We start from the raw sequence: 18,917 nt of genomic DNA on the forward strand, positions 1-18,917 counted from the left end.
AAGTATATCTTTCTTAAATTTATCAACTAGGAGATTATATCAGAATATTTACAAAGTTATACTACGTGCAGAAATATGCTAATAACGTATGCATTTACTTATTTATTTAACATGTGTTAAGCAGGTAAGTGTTATTTAAAGCTTGTTAATTAAGTAAGTGGACTAGTCTGAGGACCATGCTCAGGTGCAAACCTGGTAAAGAGTCAACAATTATTTACAAATAGTGAAAACAGATTAAAATGAAGTGTCAAAAATATTGAAAATGCAGACAGAATAAAATAAAACAAGCAATTTTAAAATACATTAGGTAGAACAGGAAAATCTGAAGATTTAAGCAATCAGAGTAAAAACATATGTCAATTATAGTACAAACTATAATACATAGTAATATAAGAAATATTTTCCTTTAAGTAGGCATATGTTAAGCAGACAACAAACAATCTAGAGTATATATCGTATGTAATAAAATAACTATATACAGGCAAATAAAATTCTTCACACTCATACTTTTTTTAGAACTCCCCATGCATACAGTAATACATAGTAATATAAGTAAGAAAAATATTTTTCCTTTACATAGGTATAAGATAACCACACAAGCTTAAAACAAAATATAGTACATAATAAAATAACCATATACATACACATAAAATTCTTTACACTAACATATATTTTAGAACCCCCCCCATGCTAAAATCACAAGTATGGGTATAATAATGCAGAAATGCCTTATATATTCATTCATTGTACTTCTTACACAAATTTTAAATACATTTTATTTACTGTTATTGATTGTGATAATAAGTGGGGCTGAGATTATAATGATGTGGTAGAATTCAAAGAATTATGGTGGCAACTTGAATTGAATGCATACAATATCCTAGGTCAAGTCATTTTATTAGTATTGAGTGCTTTAAAATTAAGGCCACTTAAAATGAGGTAGACACTGTTTACTGCGCTTTTTTATTATATGATTGATGTTTCTGAGTATATAGTATTGTTATTTCATGTTTTCAAATCAGTTCTGATGAAGTTTCATTTCCTGTTTAGTGACAAAAGTGCTGAACTGACTTTTCCTGTTAAAAGGCAGTTTGGTTTTAAGTCCATCCATTACTTTTTTGTTTGTTTTTAAAGTTTCATTATTTCTACATATTTTTATGCTATATTTTGTTGTTTCTTTTTTTTTTGGTTACACATTCAAATACTGACAGCAGTGGTGTAGGAGTTAAAGCCTGCCACCGCTGTTCATCACATATTTATTGATGCAACAAGTGGGATTATAAGCCTTTCCATCACACCCTGGATTTAGTCCCAGTCAACATAAAAATCACAAGCTCCACTGTCATTTTGATGAACTGGTGCAGATGACTAGAGAAGACCAAGGGAGTTTAATGGTTGTTAATTTATCGTTACCCTATTTCTTTGGGTATGTCTGTTTCTTTTGTTCCTCAAATATGTCTTGTACCCATTATTAGCTGCTGTTGTCCATGGTGATGTGGCTGTGATTGCCCTTCTCCTTACTTAATTCATTTTTATTAGACATTTTTGTGGATTATGTGGGATTCCACAAACTATGATGGTCATATATGTCCTTCTATGTATTGCTACAATATCTATAATTGTTTGTAAATATTAATGATATTTCAGAATTACTAATTTCTGTGTATTACTGACATGATCTATTGAGCTTGTATACCTTATTCAATGTTCACTGGTAATGCCCACATATTACTTTATGGATGAGTTTTCCTTCAATATGAATTTGGCATATTTGACTGTGGTTACTCTGACTTTGCAGGGTATTTGCTGTGTCTGCATTGCCCTGAGGTATTCTCTGTAGACTGTGACACATTTATATATTATTTGGCTTGCCATAAATCTTGAGCGAACTCTACGTAATCTGCCAGATTCTGTGAAAATTATGGAATCCAGCCCCTTAAATATAGCAACTATTAGATATGAAAGATAAACTAAAATTATTGGATAAAGAATGTAAGCTCTGCTATAAATTATACATTTGGGTCACAACTGACAAAATTATTAGACAAATATGATAAGAATGCTCCATGACTTCAAAAGGATATAGATACAAGTAGAATTTTATTGAAAATAAGACAATCAGGTATGTTAAGTCATTCACATATCTTGATATAGCATGCTAATATAAAGAAAAGTTGTTTTTTTTTCTGTTAATTTTTTTGTTTGGTTATTTAGAGATGAGATATACTTGTGAAAACAACACATTTTGTTTTAACAGCTAATATTCAACATGTTATTAGATAAACAAATATATTTTGCTGTTGGGTGGCAATACTGGTTTTTATTTAATGATTAAAATTAACAAACTGTAAGTAAACAATTTTAATCTAGTGTTTTATAGACTATAGTAAGGTGGTTACAGATGTTGTAGTAAGCTTTCAGCTTTAGAGGACTTTTTGTACCATGAATTGTGTGTGAATGAAACAGATGCAGCCATCCAAAGTCACAAGTACATTTATTTCTGGACCTTACATAATTTTATTTTAAAGGGTAAGTTATGGAAATAATATCTGAGAGATTTAGCCTGTTTGTTTTCTCAAGAACACAAAATTGACATGGATGAGTTACTGAAAGACTGTTAACCTCCTTTAACATAGAGAACTGGGCTACATTTGTAATTGCTTTTCTACTGAGGTAAGAGTCAGTGCATTTCTCAGAATAAAAATATAATCAACATACCAGGAGTTAACGAAGCTTGGGAGAGAATTGGTGATGAATACATAAACAGGAAAACAGTGTTGATCCTAATACTGATCTTTAAGAGACACCATTGAAGCTAGTCTGATATTTAGTTTCCAGATCAGATTGTGAATGCCCAGTTGTTAAGGTCATTTTGTACCCAGTTTAAATGACCTACCCATTTTAAGGCATTAATACTGAACTTCCAGGCTGAGTTTTTTGAATAAGTAGCAGTGGCGGCTCATCCTACTGGACTGCAGGACTGCAGCCCCCCCCCTCAGCTGAAAATTAAAAATAAAAATAAAATCCCAAAACTCATGCATGCGTGAGTAGAAACTTGAATCCAGACTGCTCTTTCACCAGTCTGGATTCAGACGAAGGCAGCAGTTTTACAGATGCCCAAGAAGTCTATGCGGTTACAGCTGCATAGAGTGGAAGGGGATCGGACTGCAAGGTCTGCAGTCTGTGCTCGGCATTCCAGAATGCGTGCATACGTGCTTGGCTAGAAACTGAACTCTAGCTGCTGCTGAAGAGAAATGGGCTGCTTACTGCATGAGGAGTTATGGCTGCTGAAGAGAAACAGGCTGCTTAATGAGGAGTTATGGCTGCAAATGGACTGCTTTACTAGAAATGCGATGCAGAAAACAGGTATTTGCTTTAGGGGCTTTGCAACGCACTGCTTTACTAGAGGCTTATGGAGAAATGCGATACAGAAAACTGTGTGTGTGTGTGTGTGTGTGTGTGTGTGTGTGTGTGTGTGTGTGTGTGTGTGTGTGTATGTGTGTATATGTGTGTGTGTGTGTGTGTGTGTGTGTGTGTGTGTGTGTGTGTGTGTGTGTGTGTGTGTGTGTGTGTGTGTGCGTGTGTGTGTGTGTGTGTGTGTGTGTGTATGTGTGTGTATTCCCAACCAACCACCACTTGTGAAGAGTATTCAGATTTTTGCCTCATAGTTTTGTTCTGTTCATCATAAAATCTGTGGGTTTCTAGATTTTCAGACATTTGAATTTCAGACTTCATATTCTTCAGAAAGTACATAATAACACAAAATATTTTATTCTAGCAATTTTCTAAGTTTATAAGATCAATATTTGAAATTTGTCCCTATTTTTAGGGCTGTATTCCCCCATTATTGGCTTTGTGCAGGCTTTTTTGTGCTAAGTGGTTGAGAGCTATGGTGAGAACTGAATTCACTGAATATGTTTGGGGGCTGTACTCCCCCATTATTGACTTTGTCTAGGTGTTTTTTGCTTAGAGGTTGAGAGCTATGGTAAGAACTGAATTAACTAAATGATAGCCATTTAAGTTTCAGTCTTCCTGTCTTTCAAGAAACAGCTGATTTGGCAAAGTGGTATGTTGCTCTGACTGTAGTGTACAGGGTCCTGGGTTCTTGACTTGGCAGTGAAATGCATGGTGGTAGCATAGCATTTTATTCTAGCAATTTCCAAGGTTATACAAGCAATGTTTAAAATGTGTCCCTGGTTTTTAGGCTTTTGTTCCCCCCCCCCAAATACATTTTGGCTTTTTCCAGATTTCTTGTGCTCGTCTGCTACAAAGTGGAGAGAGACAGTTGAGTTTCAAGTGGATTTTCCAAGGAGATAAGAGCTTCAGGGGAAGAGAAGTTTAGTGCTGCTTATGCTCAGGCAGCTTGCATTGTTAATAGCACAACATATAGTGTACTTGCTTTTGATGCAGAGGGCTGTGGGTTCTACTCCCACAGTATGTAGATGCATTGCTGATGCTATACTGTGTTGTACTTTTAAAGGAGGTGGATGCTGCAGTCCTGAGAATGTCCTCTTTGGTGGAGATACCTAGTAACCATGAACTTATCAGTTTGCCATCCATTCCCTATTGCAATATCACTAGCTTATCATTTAACAGGCACTTTATGTGTAGATGAAGCAATGAAATATAAAGTTGTTTGCTAGCAGAAACCTCTTCATTAGTTACAGAACTCTTTAATGTGAAATTATTTAAATGACTTTTACTTCTGCAGGGATTGTGCACATTTACTAATACTGGTGGGCTGTAGAAGTTTGAGTAGACTTTTATGATGGAAATGTTCTGAATTGGGCAGTTTTGTCATTATTGGTGCATGCATTTTGTTTCACTGTTTACTGGAAGAATGTTCAAAACAATAAATGTAAAACACCCAGTAACAACTGTACTGTATTATACAAGGAATATAATTTAATATAATCTGGCAGGTATATCAAGAACACACGTATGTTTTGTGCACAAGGGGCCTATGATTTCAAAACAGCCAAAAGTTAATCTTTATCTGCCACTGGCCAGATGTATTTTCTTTGAATGTGGGTTTCAATGCTATTTCAATGAATTTGAGTTTCAAGGGCAGAGAAGTTTTAATGCCAAGTCTATTTTCATCGTGAGACGCATTGCCTTTGCTTAGCAGATGTCTATTAGTGTTTGTGCTGTAAAATGTAAAATAAAACTTTTAAATGAAATCCAAATCATCATAGAAGTAAAGTAATATGCACATTACAGTATTTCTAGTAAATGGGGTGAAATAGCCAAGTAATAGGACATTGGAATGGCTGCAGAGGGGAGGCTCCATTTGACTGATTTTATGAGGGGGGAATGGCAGCAAACTGAAAGACAGCCTCGGCTGAACTATAACTCTCAACTGTCCAGATTTTCACAGAATGAATAGATTTTTGCTTCTTATTTTTGGTTTGTTCCTCATAAAATTTGTGGTTTTCTGGCAAATCATTTAGGAATGAAGTCACTAAATAATGACAGTCATCGAGTTTCAGACTTCATACTTCAGAAAAATGCATGCTAAAGCAAGACCTCTTATTCTATCAACTGTCTAAGTTTATACAACAGAAATTTTTAGTACTGTCTGTACTTTCCCTCAATATATTTGGCCTTGCCCAGATTTCCTGCATTAAGAGGTTGAGAGGTACCCGCAAATAAATCACTTTATAGAATAGGTATATCCAGACCTCTCAACTGTTCCTGACTTTGGCTCAAAATGTTGCTGTTCCCCTAATAATCCCTCCATAAAATGGCAATTTTGGAAGAAAATGTGGAGGGTTTACAATTAAGAAATAATTGCAATGATTAGAGTATTAGATTACTTTTATTTCAGAAATGCATGTAGAGTCTTATTTTGTCAGCTACTCAACTTAACAGTACTAATATTAAAAGTGTCCCTTCTTTGACAGGTTCCCAGCTGTATTGTGCAGCTATTTTATATTTTTGCATCACATTTTGGTCCGTTTTTCATAAAATTGTGGTTTTCTGGCAAATTAGTAGCAAATTATTAAAGATTAAAGTTAGAAAATAATGACAGACATTTGAGTTTTAGATTTCATACCCTTTAGAAAATTCATACTAATGCAAAACCTACTATTCTATTATCTTTCTAAGTTTATAAGAGCAATATTTAAAAATTGTCTGTATTTTTGGGCCTTTGCCCCACTTCTATTTATGGCTTTGTTCAGATTTCTTGCTCTGAGGTTGAGAGGTATGACAAATGTGTCAGGGCCATCACCGTCAGCCAGAGATATTTCAAATTGTGACATGCTTGTTGCAACCCACTCCCCCATGTAGTGACTCTGGATGTGTCCAAGTAAGGCAAGGAGAAGTTATGAAGTGTAAGTGCGCAGAGTATCCCCCATCCAAGGTAGACACAAGTACTACAGTAGCTTTTCATCTGTCCTTGATTTTGTAGAATTTTCTGGTTTTCTGTCATATGTTTATACTGTTGATTTATGCTTATTATTATTCAGAAAATGCATGTGTTACACTGCCTGTTGCTCTGTATTTAAGTAGCAAGGCTTTAATGACCATGAGGTAAGCTTGTCTGAGATTGTAAGATGCAAGTAAGCTTTAATAAGCATACTGTTAAAGGATTACCAACATTGGAAGCTTTTTTGTTGTTGCCATGCAGAGAATATTTACATAACAAGATAACGTATAAGCCTTAGTTATTGAAATGCATATGACAGTATTTGTAATAAAGGACAGGATTACAGTATGTTTAGAAGCTCACTTAATTTGTTGGAGACTTGCAGTCATCCTTGCAGGCTTTACCAGTAAACTAAACAGAATGCCAATCTATCGTGTGTGGTCCATAACCTGTGCAGTAATCCTTTAAGCAATTTATCTTGACCTTGTTTCTTGTTTGCTGTTCATTTTTTACTTTGATAATGTTTTCCCCATGAAACAAGTAGATAGTTGTTGTCAGGCAGCAGGTCTTTTTTGGGTAAGAAACATTTTTACAAGTGGGGATATCACAGAAATTGCTACTTTCAGCATGTTACCTGGTACTCTTATAAAGCTGAATATAAATTATGATTAGAACTGCAGTGCAAGAAGAAGTGGTTTGAGTTGAGTGCTTCTTGTTTTTTTATGATTTTGACTGGCATGTATTTAAAAAGTAATTTATTTTTTCATGCCTCACAACCTTTTTGTTTCCATCCAGATATTAAGTAAGCTGTCATGTAGACAAGGCATTGACATATTTTTTTCTTCTACACTTCATTTTGTCTTGATTGGACTCTCATAGGTTCATAGGCTGGTACTAGGCTATCTGCCCTAAGGCCTATGCAAGCCTAGTCATAACAATTCCCTGGAAATTTTTTCCCACAATATTTACTTCTCTGGGCCCCTGTCTAGAAGGGCAACTGGCATGATCCCCGGGGTGAATTTCCTATCTCCCATCCAATCATCAAGGTTCCTTTTGAAGAGGGCCAATGAGGTGCTCTGCTTGACATGTATGGGCAGTCTATTCCAGAGTATGGGGAGTCTCTGGGTCAGGAACCTATCCCTCCAGCATGTTTTGTTCATTGTGATGATGAGGTTTAGATCCCTGGAGCATGTGGCTCTGAGGGATTGGGATTTCTTTAAGTGGAGCATGTCCAATAGCTCAGGGTTTGACATGGCCTTGTATGTTAAGCAGAGATCGCCTCTAAGTAGACAATATGCCACAGAGTATAGCTGGAGTTTTTTTAGACGGTCAGCATATGGCATCTGCTTTAGGCCTGTGATTCTTTTAGTGAGGTATTTCTGTGGCCTTTCCAGCTGTTGCAGATGTCTTGTGAAGTACATACCAAATGGGGCATTATACTCTATAATGGGTCTAATGAGGGATGAATACAGTGGGACAATGACCTCCTTTTTTCTGGATGTAAAGCCCTTAGTGATGAGGTATGCCACATAGAAGGATTTCCTGACTGTTGTGGCAATGTGGTTATTGAAAGTGAGACCACTGTCCACTTGTGTCCCTAGGTCTCTCATCACACTTTCGATGTTTAGTGTCCTTCCACCTATGTGGTAGTTCATGGGTACATGTTTTTTTCCAAAGGGGATAACTATACATTTCTTGGCATTAAGCTTGAGCCCATGGCTCTGGCACCAGGCATCTGTTTCTGTAAGGCCCTTTTGTAGAATATCCACATCATTTGGGGATTCAATAATGGTTCCCAGTTTGCAGTCATCTGCAAACTTTGTTAGCCAGAGTCCCTTAGTGTTGGCCTGTACTTCAGAGAAGTAGATGCCAAACAAGAGTGATCTCAGGACTGAACTCTAAGGTACTTCACTTGTCACTTGTCTGGAAATGGATTTGGAGTCGGCTACTTTTACATTCTGGATTCTGTCAGTAAGCCAGTTGGCAACCCATCGAGTGACATAGGGATTTATGCCCTGCTTACTAAGTTTATCTATGATTCCAGAGTGGGGGATGGTGTCGAAGGCCTTGGTGAGATCCAGATGGGCTGTGTGGACCACCTTATCCTCGTCCACAGCTCTGGAGACCGATTCAAAGAAGTCAATCAGATTCAGGAGACAAGATCGGCCCTTCACAAACCCAAACTGGTTGGGGTCCAGTGTTTGAAGGTTGCCAATGTCTTTGTTTATAAGTTCCATGATAATGCGTTCCATGCCCTTGCAGATCAGGCTTGTCAGACTGATGGGACGGTAGTTCCCGGGATCCATGGCGGATCCTCCATTGTGGAGCGGGATAACTGTAGCTGTGTGCCACTCAGTGGACACGAAGCCTGAGGTGAGGCTATGATTAAACATGACACTTAGGTGGGGTGCCAGTTCATTTTGTAGTTCATGTAGTACACAGCCTGGGATGTCATCTGGTCCCATGGATGCTGTATTCTTAGCTTTGGAGAGTGCTGTTTCTACCTGTGTGGCTGTGATTATCGGAATTTGGCAATCTTTTGTTATTGAGATGGGCCCTTTAGGGGGTGAGAGGGGGTGAAGATGGCACTAAATTGATCTGCCAGGATATTGGCAATATCCTTGGGATCAGTATATTTAATACCATTCTGTTGTAGCTCAGAGCAGATCTGAGCATTGCCATTTAGATTCTTAACATAACTATAGAATGCCTTGTGGTTGTCTTTGGAATCTTTGGCAATTTTATTTTCGTAATTAGCTTTTGAGGATTTTATGAGGGATCTCAGCTTCTTACTGAGGCTGGTGAGGGAGTTTTTTGCATCCTGGGATTTTCCTCTTTTCTGCAACAGTTTCTTCCTTCTGTTGTATAGTTTGTTTATAGCAGGGGACCACCAGATTTTCTTCCTTTTTTTCGAGAAGAGCATCTTGGTTCTATTTGGGATAATGACGGTTTGGCACCCAGGGCAGCGTATTTAATTAAAATCCCAGTTTTTGTGGTTTTGAGCATGGCCCCACCCCTTTCTAATTGCTCACACCCCTTCCCATTGGCCCCACACATTCATCTGTCTCCTGCAGTTCCCCCTTTGATTTGAAGTCACCAGCAGCAACTGATAAGTAGACAAGTGATTTATTGACTTAAATGATTTGTTGAGGTCAGTAGCTAAGCCACCTGATGATATACTTTTTTCCATGGCAGCATAAATGTGTTAATTGTAGAATAAAAGCCAGTCAGAGAAAAAAATGTCAGTCAGCATATTATGGCCTGACTGGAAGCCATGACATGATTCAGATGAAAGATCAATTTAAGATGTTCTGTTATCTGATCGTACAGTATTTTTATCAAAGGCACTACCCCAGCAAACACATATAATTAAATAAACAGAGCAAATATTAGAAATAGGGGAATTCATCCTTTGGTGTGGAAGGAAAGTTGACTTTAAGGTGTGGGATTGTTACAGAGCATCTGAATTGCAGAGGGCGTATTCCTGTTATGACATATTAAATATATGAGTGAGTCGCTAGAAATTATTGGTGCTGCCATCCAAAGGAGGAAAGGGCAAACTGCAAATGGGTGTGACTTTCCTTTTAGGTAGCTTCTCTATATTTGTCTGTTGACAGAGATAGAGTTAAGGTTAGAGGTGGGTGTAGGTCAAGGCCTGCTTGCTGAGTTGGGTAAAACTAGACTGGGGTTAGAAATATGTTGCTGGATTAGATGAGTTGTATTACTAAGCTGGTAACAGAGAAATAGTCTTTGAAGTTGGCCAGTAAAGTTAACTAATATTGCTTATAACAAAGGTGATACTAGGTGTGCAATATCTTTGAGAGGTTTCCAAAATAATTTTACTGAGCAGCCATTGAGGATTGCTGTTAATGTGGGTGGTTTTGGCTGCTTTAGTTTTTATACAGCATCTTTTGCTGAGGGATGGGAAGGGGTTATAAACAGATGACTAATGGTAGTCATCTAGAACCATTATACCTCCTGTCTTTTAATTTCACCTCCTTCTAAATTTTTGAATTTATCCATGGACAACTCTTGCCCTGAATTCTTTTTGCAGTTTGATGGGAACTGGTTATCTATGATGAAATTTATTAGGGAGTTGCATATGACTTTTGGCATACTGGGAATTAGACTAATTTCAAGTAGCACCAAGTACTCTTTTTATTTGTGAAAAACATTTAGTTGTACATATCATGGGGAACTTTATGGGTTTGAAAGAAAATACTGCTATTACAGGAAAATGGTCACTCAGTGTGTTGTACATTGTGGTTACAAGTTTGCATCTCTGTGAAGTATTTCTTATCAGTACCTCTATCAGTGTTTTTTTTCCTAGTCTAGGATTTGCTCTTATAGGAGTAGTAGCTGTTTCATATAGCTGTTGCCATGCAAGATTAGGGAAGTTGCTGCTGAAATTTCCGACAACAAATTTTCATTAGAGCAAGAAATGGTAATGCCCAGTACTGTTATCTGTCTGTCTATCTGTATCTATAGATCTGTCTGTATTATATAAAAATGTGCATTATAGCTATCATCTTTATTTACCTATTGTGTGGTAAACGTGTGTGTATAAACACACAAACACACACACACACACACATAAAAACAACAGATTGAATCATTAAACACATCATTTATTACAGCAGTTTTAAAAAGTGTAACGTTAGTGTTATGAATTAAAATGTTATACAGACATCCAAAGCATTAACTTCTGATGACTTACCTGTGCTGGGGTTATAACTACTCCCCAAATTGATCATAACTTTGGGAAACACAATTGTTGTGGGTGTCTGGAAAGGTCCTAAGTTTATTGCAGCACCTGAACTAAGACCAGCTGAGAATGCTATTCTTGGGACAGCTGTATACAAACAAAAACAACAAAAAAAAGAATAAAGTGATATGGCATATGTAACTGACAGTATCTTATGTTATTTGTTAATAAACATGGGACCACATCTACATATTAAGAAGTGAAGATTTTTATTCAATGTAACTCCATATTGAAAAGGTATTAAGTTAATGCATTGAAAAGGCAGATATTCTTTAGCATTCTTAGAAATCAAGGACTACAGGTTAGATGGATACATTTCTCACAGTCCTACATCTATTTTAATACTTATGAGTAGTGAAAGGCTAGCAGCTGCAAATGCCCATCAAAATATATTACAAGAGTCACAGTAAAAGAGACTTAGTGATCTGGTCATGTTTAGCAGTGGTCTTACAAGTATCTTCTGAAACCTATAACCAACAAAAATCACACTAGGTGATTAATGAAACACAAGTTCCAAACAGTCACCACAATGCCTAGACATCCACGGAAGTACACTTTATTAAAAAAAAAAAAAACTTAGCACTTTCGCAATATGATTCTTTTTGTCCAGGTGTTATTGATTCTAGTGAATTGGATTTTTTAACTGTGGAATTTCCAGTAATTCCAACAATATTTGGTATTCTTAAAATCCATACGGACACCAAAAACCCTCCGTTTAGACCCATTGTAGCTGCTAGATATTCAAAGACTGAACCTTTGGCTGCTTACATGGATGTTTATTGCAAGAAGGCAGTAACTAGCAAAGCACACATTCTGAAAGATTCTTGGCACTGCCTAGAATTACTTAGGGATACACCCAAAGATGATGATTATATTTTTGCTACTATTCATAGGTTCATAGATTCATAAATTAGTACTAAGCTATCTGCCCTTGCGAACCATTTTAAGCTTAGCCAATTATCCCTTGTGAGCCAATTATCCCTTGTGAGACCCAAACCAAGCACCTTGTGCTTGTAAGTCAAGCACCTTAACCATTAGGCCACCCTCCCTAGTCTCTATTGACATTGTCAGTTTATTTACTGTTATTCCTCACGACATTGGATTGGAATTTTACAATGACAGTATGTTAAATGTGGAAGGCATACATAATGTAAAAATAAATATTTTAATTCAGATGATGGAAACAGTACTGAACAACATTTTTTTGTATTTTGAAGGGGAGTATTTTAAGCAGAAGTCGGGAGTAGCTATGGGGGCAAAATGTGCCCACAATTACGCTTAGTATTAGCCGAATGGGAAAAGAGGTTTATTTTTAAGTCCCCTTACAAGAATGACATTATTCTATGGGTACGTTTTCTGGATGATATTTTAATCCTGTGGTGGGGTTTTGAGGAAAGAGCTGTTGAATTTGTTTCCTGTTTAAAAAACACCACCAATTTCTTGGAATTTATATATAAAGTGGGGATCCAGAAAATAGAGCTTTTGGACATCCTGCTTTACAAACATTTGCATGTTCACATTAAGGAATTGTGCTTTAATATTTTTAGAAAGAAAACTTTTTCTAACATGTTGTTACACTTTGATAGAAGCCACCCAGCCCACCAGAAGAGAGGGGATATAAAAGGATAAATGGTTCGCCTCTCTAGGTTGGTTAGTGATGATTATACATTTGAAACGGAGATGTCAAATTTAATTTGTTTGCTCCTTAACACGAGATATCCATCTCATTTATTGATTAAAATTTGAAATGAGATACGAAAAAAATGAAGGGATTTATATACACCTATTTTATTAATGAATACAGGTGCCAAACAAAATCCAACCCCTGCAACGACACAAAATAAAGTATTGGTATTGCCTTTTAACCAAGAGACAACAGTACTGAAGGGGATTATTATGAACTGTTGGGACTTAACCAAAACAAGTGAGTTGAAAAAGAAACTTGGTGAACATCCTGTAGTGACCTATAGTACAGGAAAACATTTAAAGGAAATATTTGAGAAGAACAAGGACCATGTTATAAAGCCATATAATTCATTAATGAGTAAATGTAACAAGTAAATATTGTAGATACATACAAGAAGGTCCATACGTGACTATTCAGGGTTGCAGCAGGACCATACAGTGTCCTGGGTGAACTACTTGTAACACTAAAATGGTGGTATACATTGCCCTATGTGGGAGTTGTCCTGCATTTTATGTAGGGAAAAGCAAAAGAAGGTTATGGGACAGGATGGCAGACCTTTTGAGGGATATTAAGAACAAAAAGACCACTAATGCACTTTTTTGCCACAGTGACATGTGTGAGGGTTTTAAAATGTTTTTTATTTTTTTATTGCAGATAGAGTGGTGTATAATGAGAGGGGGGGGGTGATTTTAAAACGTTACTGAAATTCAGGGAGACTATGTGGCAGATGAGACTTAATGCCACAGTATCTCCAGGTATAAATGACAGTTGCTCTATCACTAGCTTACTGAAATTAAGGTTGATGCAAGTTTGATGTACTAAATAGGTGATGTATTTTAACAAGTTTTCTATTTTTTTGCATTATTTAATCATTTTAACCATATCTAATATATGCAGCCTGATGCTATACCATTAAGAAGGGGATTGACACTTGTTGTTGTTTAATTAACTATGTGATTAAATTAAACAATGCTATACAAGGGAACTAATGGAAATGTGAATTTGACTCTGATGATGCCTAATTGCAAATAGGCGAAAGCACTAAGTCTTTTGTTCTTTTATTTAATAAAGTGTTCTTCCGTGGATGTCTGGGTGTTGTGGAGATTTCTGTGTTTGGATCTTCTGAAACCTTCAATTCAGTTATATCATGTCATTTTCAAAGTCACTTGTAACAATTGATGGGTAATATAAACAAACCTTCCTACTGAATGATTCCTTCATAGTGACTCCTAGAGTGCAAAATACTTTTTTACGTGGCATTGAATCCATATCAATCAATATATTATAGAAAACAGTCACATGTATGTTGCAAATACATTTTGCAAATTAAAAAAAAAATCTCTGTCTAGCCACTGTAAATTCTTATAACCACTGAAACCTGGACTCCCCTTTAGAATTTCAGTGGGGAAGTACACTGCTAAGAATCTTCATACAAACACTGGTGGATACCTCACTTGTTAGTGTGAAATTCCTGAAACATCCTCTGCGAAACCTCATTTAATATATAAGAATGTTTCCCTTACTACACCCTGCATTCACATTACTGATTTAGTGGCTTAAAAGAATAATAAAACAAAAATAAAAACAAAACAAAAAATTCTTATATAGAGAGATGGGTCTTCATTCTAAGTCAGCTGTAAAACTAAGGTATGGAAGTGTAAATCTAGTACAAGCTACTTCTTTGGTCATTTCAGCACATACAACAAATCACAAACAAATATGTGGTCCATACCTCTCAACCTGCAGACATTGAAAATAGCTACAAAGGCCCATGAAAAGTTGCTACATCTAGCCAAAAAAACGGGACATCTAATTAGCATAATATTTGCATGCCAAATAACACATAATTCCCACTTCCAGTAGGAATGTGGGATAGTACTCATATTAAAAAAACAGAGAATGACAAAATAATGTAAAAATAGAAGCATGTTATCAAACAGGCAGCAGAATTCTACCACCCAAGGTAATTTATGTTTGCTTTAAAAAATCATCATTACTTTTTGCATTAGCTGTAGAACCCTTTGCTAAGAGTATTAGATCCAATAAGAACATTATTGGTATTAAAATAAAAGAAGATTTCAGTCTAAAAATTCAACTCTTTGCTGATGATTTTTTATTAACAAAAAATATATAGAAAATTCATTAGAACTTATAATTAGCTCTATGAGTCAGATTGAAGAAATTTCAAACTTAAGATTTAATCATAATAAAACAAATAAAATTTAATTAATAAAAAATTAAAAAAATATACAAAAATATTCTAACCTGAACTGGAAGAACAAACACATGAAATACCTTGGTATAACCATCATGTCTAATAGTAAAGAAATGATACAAACTTTCAACAGGTTGTTGATAAAATTTTAAGTTTAGTCACAAATTGGAACAAATTCTTTACCACAGAAGAATGATTAATGCTTATTAGATGATAAGTCTCCCTTAAATATTGTTTGTCTTACAATCTATACTAATATCTCCACCAAAAAAAAAGATGAAGATGATAAATAATACTCCACTTATTTTTTTGGCCTCCTAATAAACCAAGAGTTTCCTTTGATTGGCACAGAAAAGATTGAGATAATGGTGGAATAGGAATCCCTGATATTCAATTGTATGCTTCTTCAACATTTGTAAAAGTTATACCCCAGATTCAGCAAGCAGCCATGCAGGAATCGCTCCTGTTCATCACGGCAGTGTGCCATGCATATGTATGAAGGCGAGCTGCCATGCTGTAAAACGGACATGGTTCCATGTACGAGCACAGGGTGTGTCTCTGAGAGCAGAGCTCTCACAATACACATGCCCCCTGCACTCCAGAATTGCCGTTCAGCAATTTAAAATGAGTGAGAATGCTCGTAACACCCCCAACCCACCAGGGTAAGAAATCTGGTGAAAGCTATAAGGGACAATCGTCCCTACCAAGCAGAAAGTTAATAGAATAACAGGTTCAGAATTAGCATGGATATTCTGAAGGGTACAAATAAAAAAACACAACAAACACATTTTTATTATACATGCAAAAAAGTTTAAGCATAGCTGTGCTGGTATGCCCATTGCTTAGCTACACTTAGCCCAGCTGAAACAGCACAATAAGTTAAAAAGCAATAGACATACAGCATACACATAAGTGTGATAGTGTGGCAGTTAGAGCGTATGCCCTGCATGTAGTCATTCATGGTTTGAGGCCCACCAAAGCCATTTCCATTTTGTATGTGTAAACATTAAAATTTTAATTTCTTTTTGCATATGTATGCAAGAAGTAACTGATTTTTCTCAACCAGAGTAGTGCATTAGGCCCAGATGTGAGGTGTCAGTGTAATAAAGTAGTGAAAACCTCATATAAACACAAGTGCTCCATACATTATAGTCACACAAGAATAAATTAATCACAGCACATTGGGGGATGTCAAGGAATGTAAATAAATCTATATTAAGTAATGAATGATGAATCAATCCCATACAGTTGTTAGACCAATATAATAAAACATAAGCAATGCTAAGCACTGCACAGCTATGATGACCGAGTGTAAACCTTGTGTACATATGAATACTAAGCAATGAATAGCCCAGCTAAGTGGATTTGCCCATTGGTAAGAAATACTGAACCTGCCCCTATAAGCACTGCCAACCTTAGCTAGGCAGGTTTGCCCATAGCTTAGCTTAGCTTAGCTCAGCATATTCAAAACCATCCAATCATGGCAAAGGGCAGGAAATCTGCCGTATTTAAACCCCACAGGTAGGAATACAGCTCATAACTTGTTGCAGCTCCCCACTGTAGGCAGTATGGCAGGTGTTGGTGAGGGCATGTACTTCCAGGTGCAGCACTGGGGCATACAGGAGTCCAAGGTCATGATAGGACTCCTGGTAAAAAAAACATGATGAGAGACTGCTTCAGGGCCAGTACCAGGGCTCCCAATATAAAGCAGAAGCCTGAGACCATCTCGTCTGTGATCTCACCAGTGCCACTAGTATCCCTCGGACTGGGGAGCAGGTCCGGCACCACTATGCCAACTTGAAACAGAGGAAGAGGGAGCTCTTGGATGAGTGGGTCCAAGAAGCAAGGCAGAAGGGTGATGTCCTAGCAGTGTGTAAGTATTCATAGCAATAACTGTTTACCAAAGTCCAGCCTGTGTATGTGATGGATACGTATGCCTAAATATTTCTCTATTTCCTTTACATCTGCAGCAGAGCGGGTTGTGAATCAGGAAGCCCATGCCAGTAGGCTGCAAAGGCTGTGTCGAGAGGCTGGTGAATAACAATCCTGCTTGTAGTAGTCATACCAAATAAATATAAAGTAGTAGAAAGTCACCTCACAGTATAAAATCTGTGTATGGGTTGTACTGAATAAACCAGACAATATGACAGTAATAGTCCCATATAGGAGATTTTTAAATAAAACCGTAACTGCCTGGCAATAAATTTCTAAATCCTGGACTGGTTGTGTTTACTCTGGTATTGTATGGCATTTAATGTTGCATTCACCAAGATCTGATATCCAAATAGTACTGTTGTGTCAACCACTGTTTCTCACACTGTGCTACATAAAAATATGTCTAGGAATGTCTGTATAAGACTGTTGTAATTACAAGGTCAGACTGTACAACCAAGAGAGACTTAGATAGAAAACACTGAAAGAACTGTGAGCGGTTTCTAAATAGCTCACTCTGATAAAACACAAATTGTTGTATTTTTAGCAGACACAGCCATGGTTCGAATCCTGGGAGTGGTAGTAAGCTGTATGCATAATCATACCTCTCAACTGTACAGTTTTGCACAGAATGTCCAGATATTTGGCTCATATTTTTGGCCTGTTCCTCTTTTTACCTGGCAAATCACTGGGAATATCTCAGGATTGTAGTCACTAAATAATGACATACATTGAGTTTCAGACTTCATATCCTTCAGAAAATGTATATTAAAACAAATCTTGTTACTCTAGCAACTTTCTAAAAGTTTATAAGAACAATATTTAAAATATGTCCCTATTTGTACCCCCATTTTGTGATGCTTTTCCCAGATGTTGTACAACAAACATTCCCTCCACAGGTCTACCAGGTAGGAGACGTGGAATGTAGCTATAAGACAGTTGAAGTATACACTGTGCACAAACATACTACTACCTAAACCAAGGTCATAGGGTATTGTAATAATACCTGCAGAGTAATGATCAGAGCAATGATCATTAAAGTTGTGAGTACTGCAAGGATATACAAGTTGTTATTTGACATCTCTCCCCCCTACCATATCTGCAACAATAATCTAAATACACAAATCAATCAGTATGTTTTACCTAACCTACTGTTGGGACATATGTCCTATTGTTCAACAAATATTGAAATGTGTTTCTATTAATGTTCCATGTTGGAATACTATCATTGGTGGCCTGTTACTGTCTATGTAACCTGCATGCTGTTGTAATGGCCACTGTGGTTCCATATATGCATGTGTTCTGTTTGCTATGCAACTGTCCCAAATCTGTTGTTTTGGGTTAATGGGAATTCTATGCATGCTGTTATAACTAATCCTGGACTGTGTTGACTATTACTAACCCACATATGTTCTAAAACTGCATGTTTGGGAAGGCCAGTCCCAGCAGACCCACCTCTCCCACCTTATCTGGCTGTGGCACTGGGTCCCAGCATGTCAGGGACCCACCCCAGGACCTCCTCGTCCGTTGGTCCTGTTCCACCTTCAGGTGGAACCTCCTCAGGGGATGGGGCTTGTCCCACCCAGGAGTGGGTGCAAACAGGATACTCACACCTGAAGCCAGGTCCGGGGTTTGATATGTTCCGAGCTCTGAAAGGAGAATGGAGATCTCTACGCCAGCTTGAGGACCATGTGGCACAATTAGAGGGTCAGCCTGCCCTCCTGCTCAGCCCCCAGCACAGCCACCTTTGGGGCAATGTAGGTGCAGTGGTGACTGCACATGGGTGGGGACCACAGTTCTACTGTTTCCATTTGGGGGCTTATGGACTTCTGATTTCCAAACACCCCTCCCTGACCAACATGTTTACCCCCCACATGTGTCGTATACCGCCCCTGTATGCTGTCTTTTCTCTCTTGTCTGTCTTTCTACCCAACCTACCTCCCCAAAT

General features: G+C 37.2%; 1 protein-coding gene across 1 annotated transcript in view; it reads right to left on the minus strand.

Annotated features, from left to right (window-relative positions):
* LOC122812923 (complement C1q-like protein 2) overlaps positions 1–18,917 on the minus strand; it is a 100,147-nt gene that overhangs the window by 29,504 nt on the left and 51,726 nt on the right. Inside the window, exon 2 of the mRNA XM_044084981.1 lies at positions 11,088–11,222. Coding sequence (XP_043940916.1) covers positions 11,088–11,222 — 135 coding nt within the window. The remainder of the gene's footprint in view (positions 1–11,087; positions 11,223–18,917) is intronic.

This window comes from Protopterus annectens, chromosome 10.part0, assembly GCF_019279795.1.
Source record: "Protopterus annectens isolate FY-2018-M chromosome 10.part0, PAN1.0, whole genome shotgun sequence".
Lineage (NCBI taxonomy): Eukaryota > Metazoa > Chordata > Ceratodontiformes > Protopteridae > Protopterus > Protopterus annectens.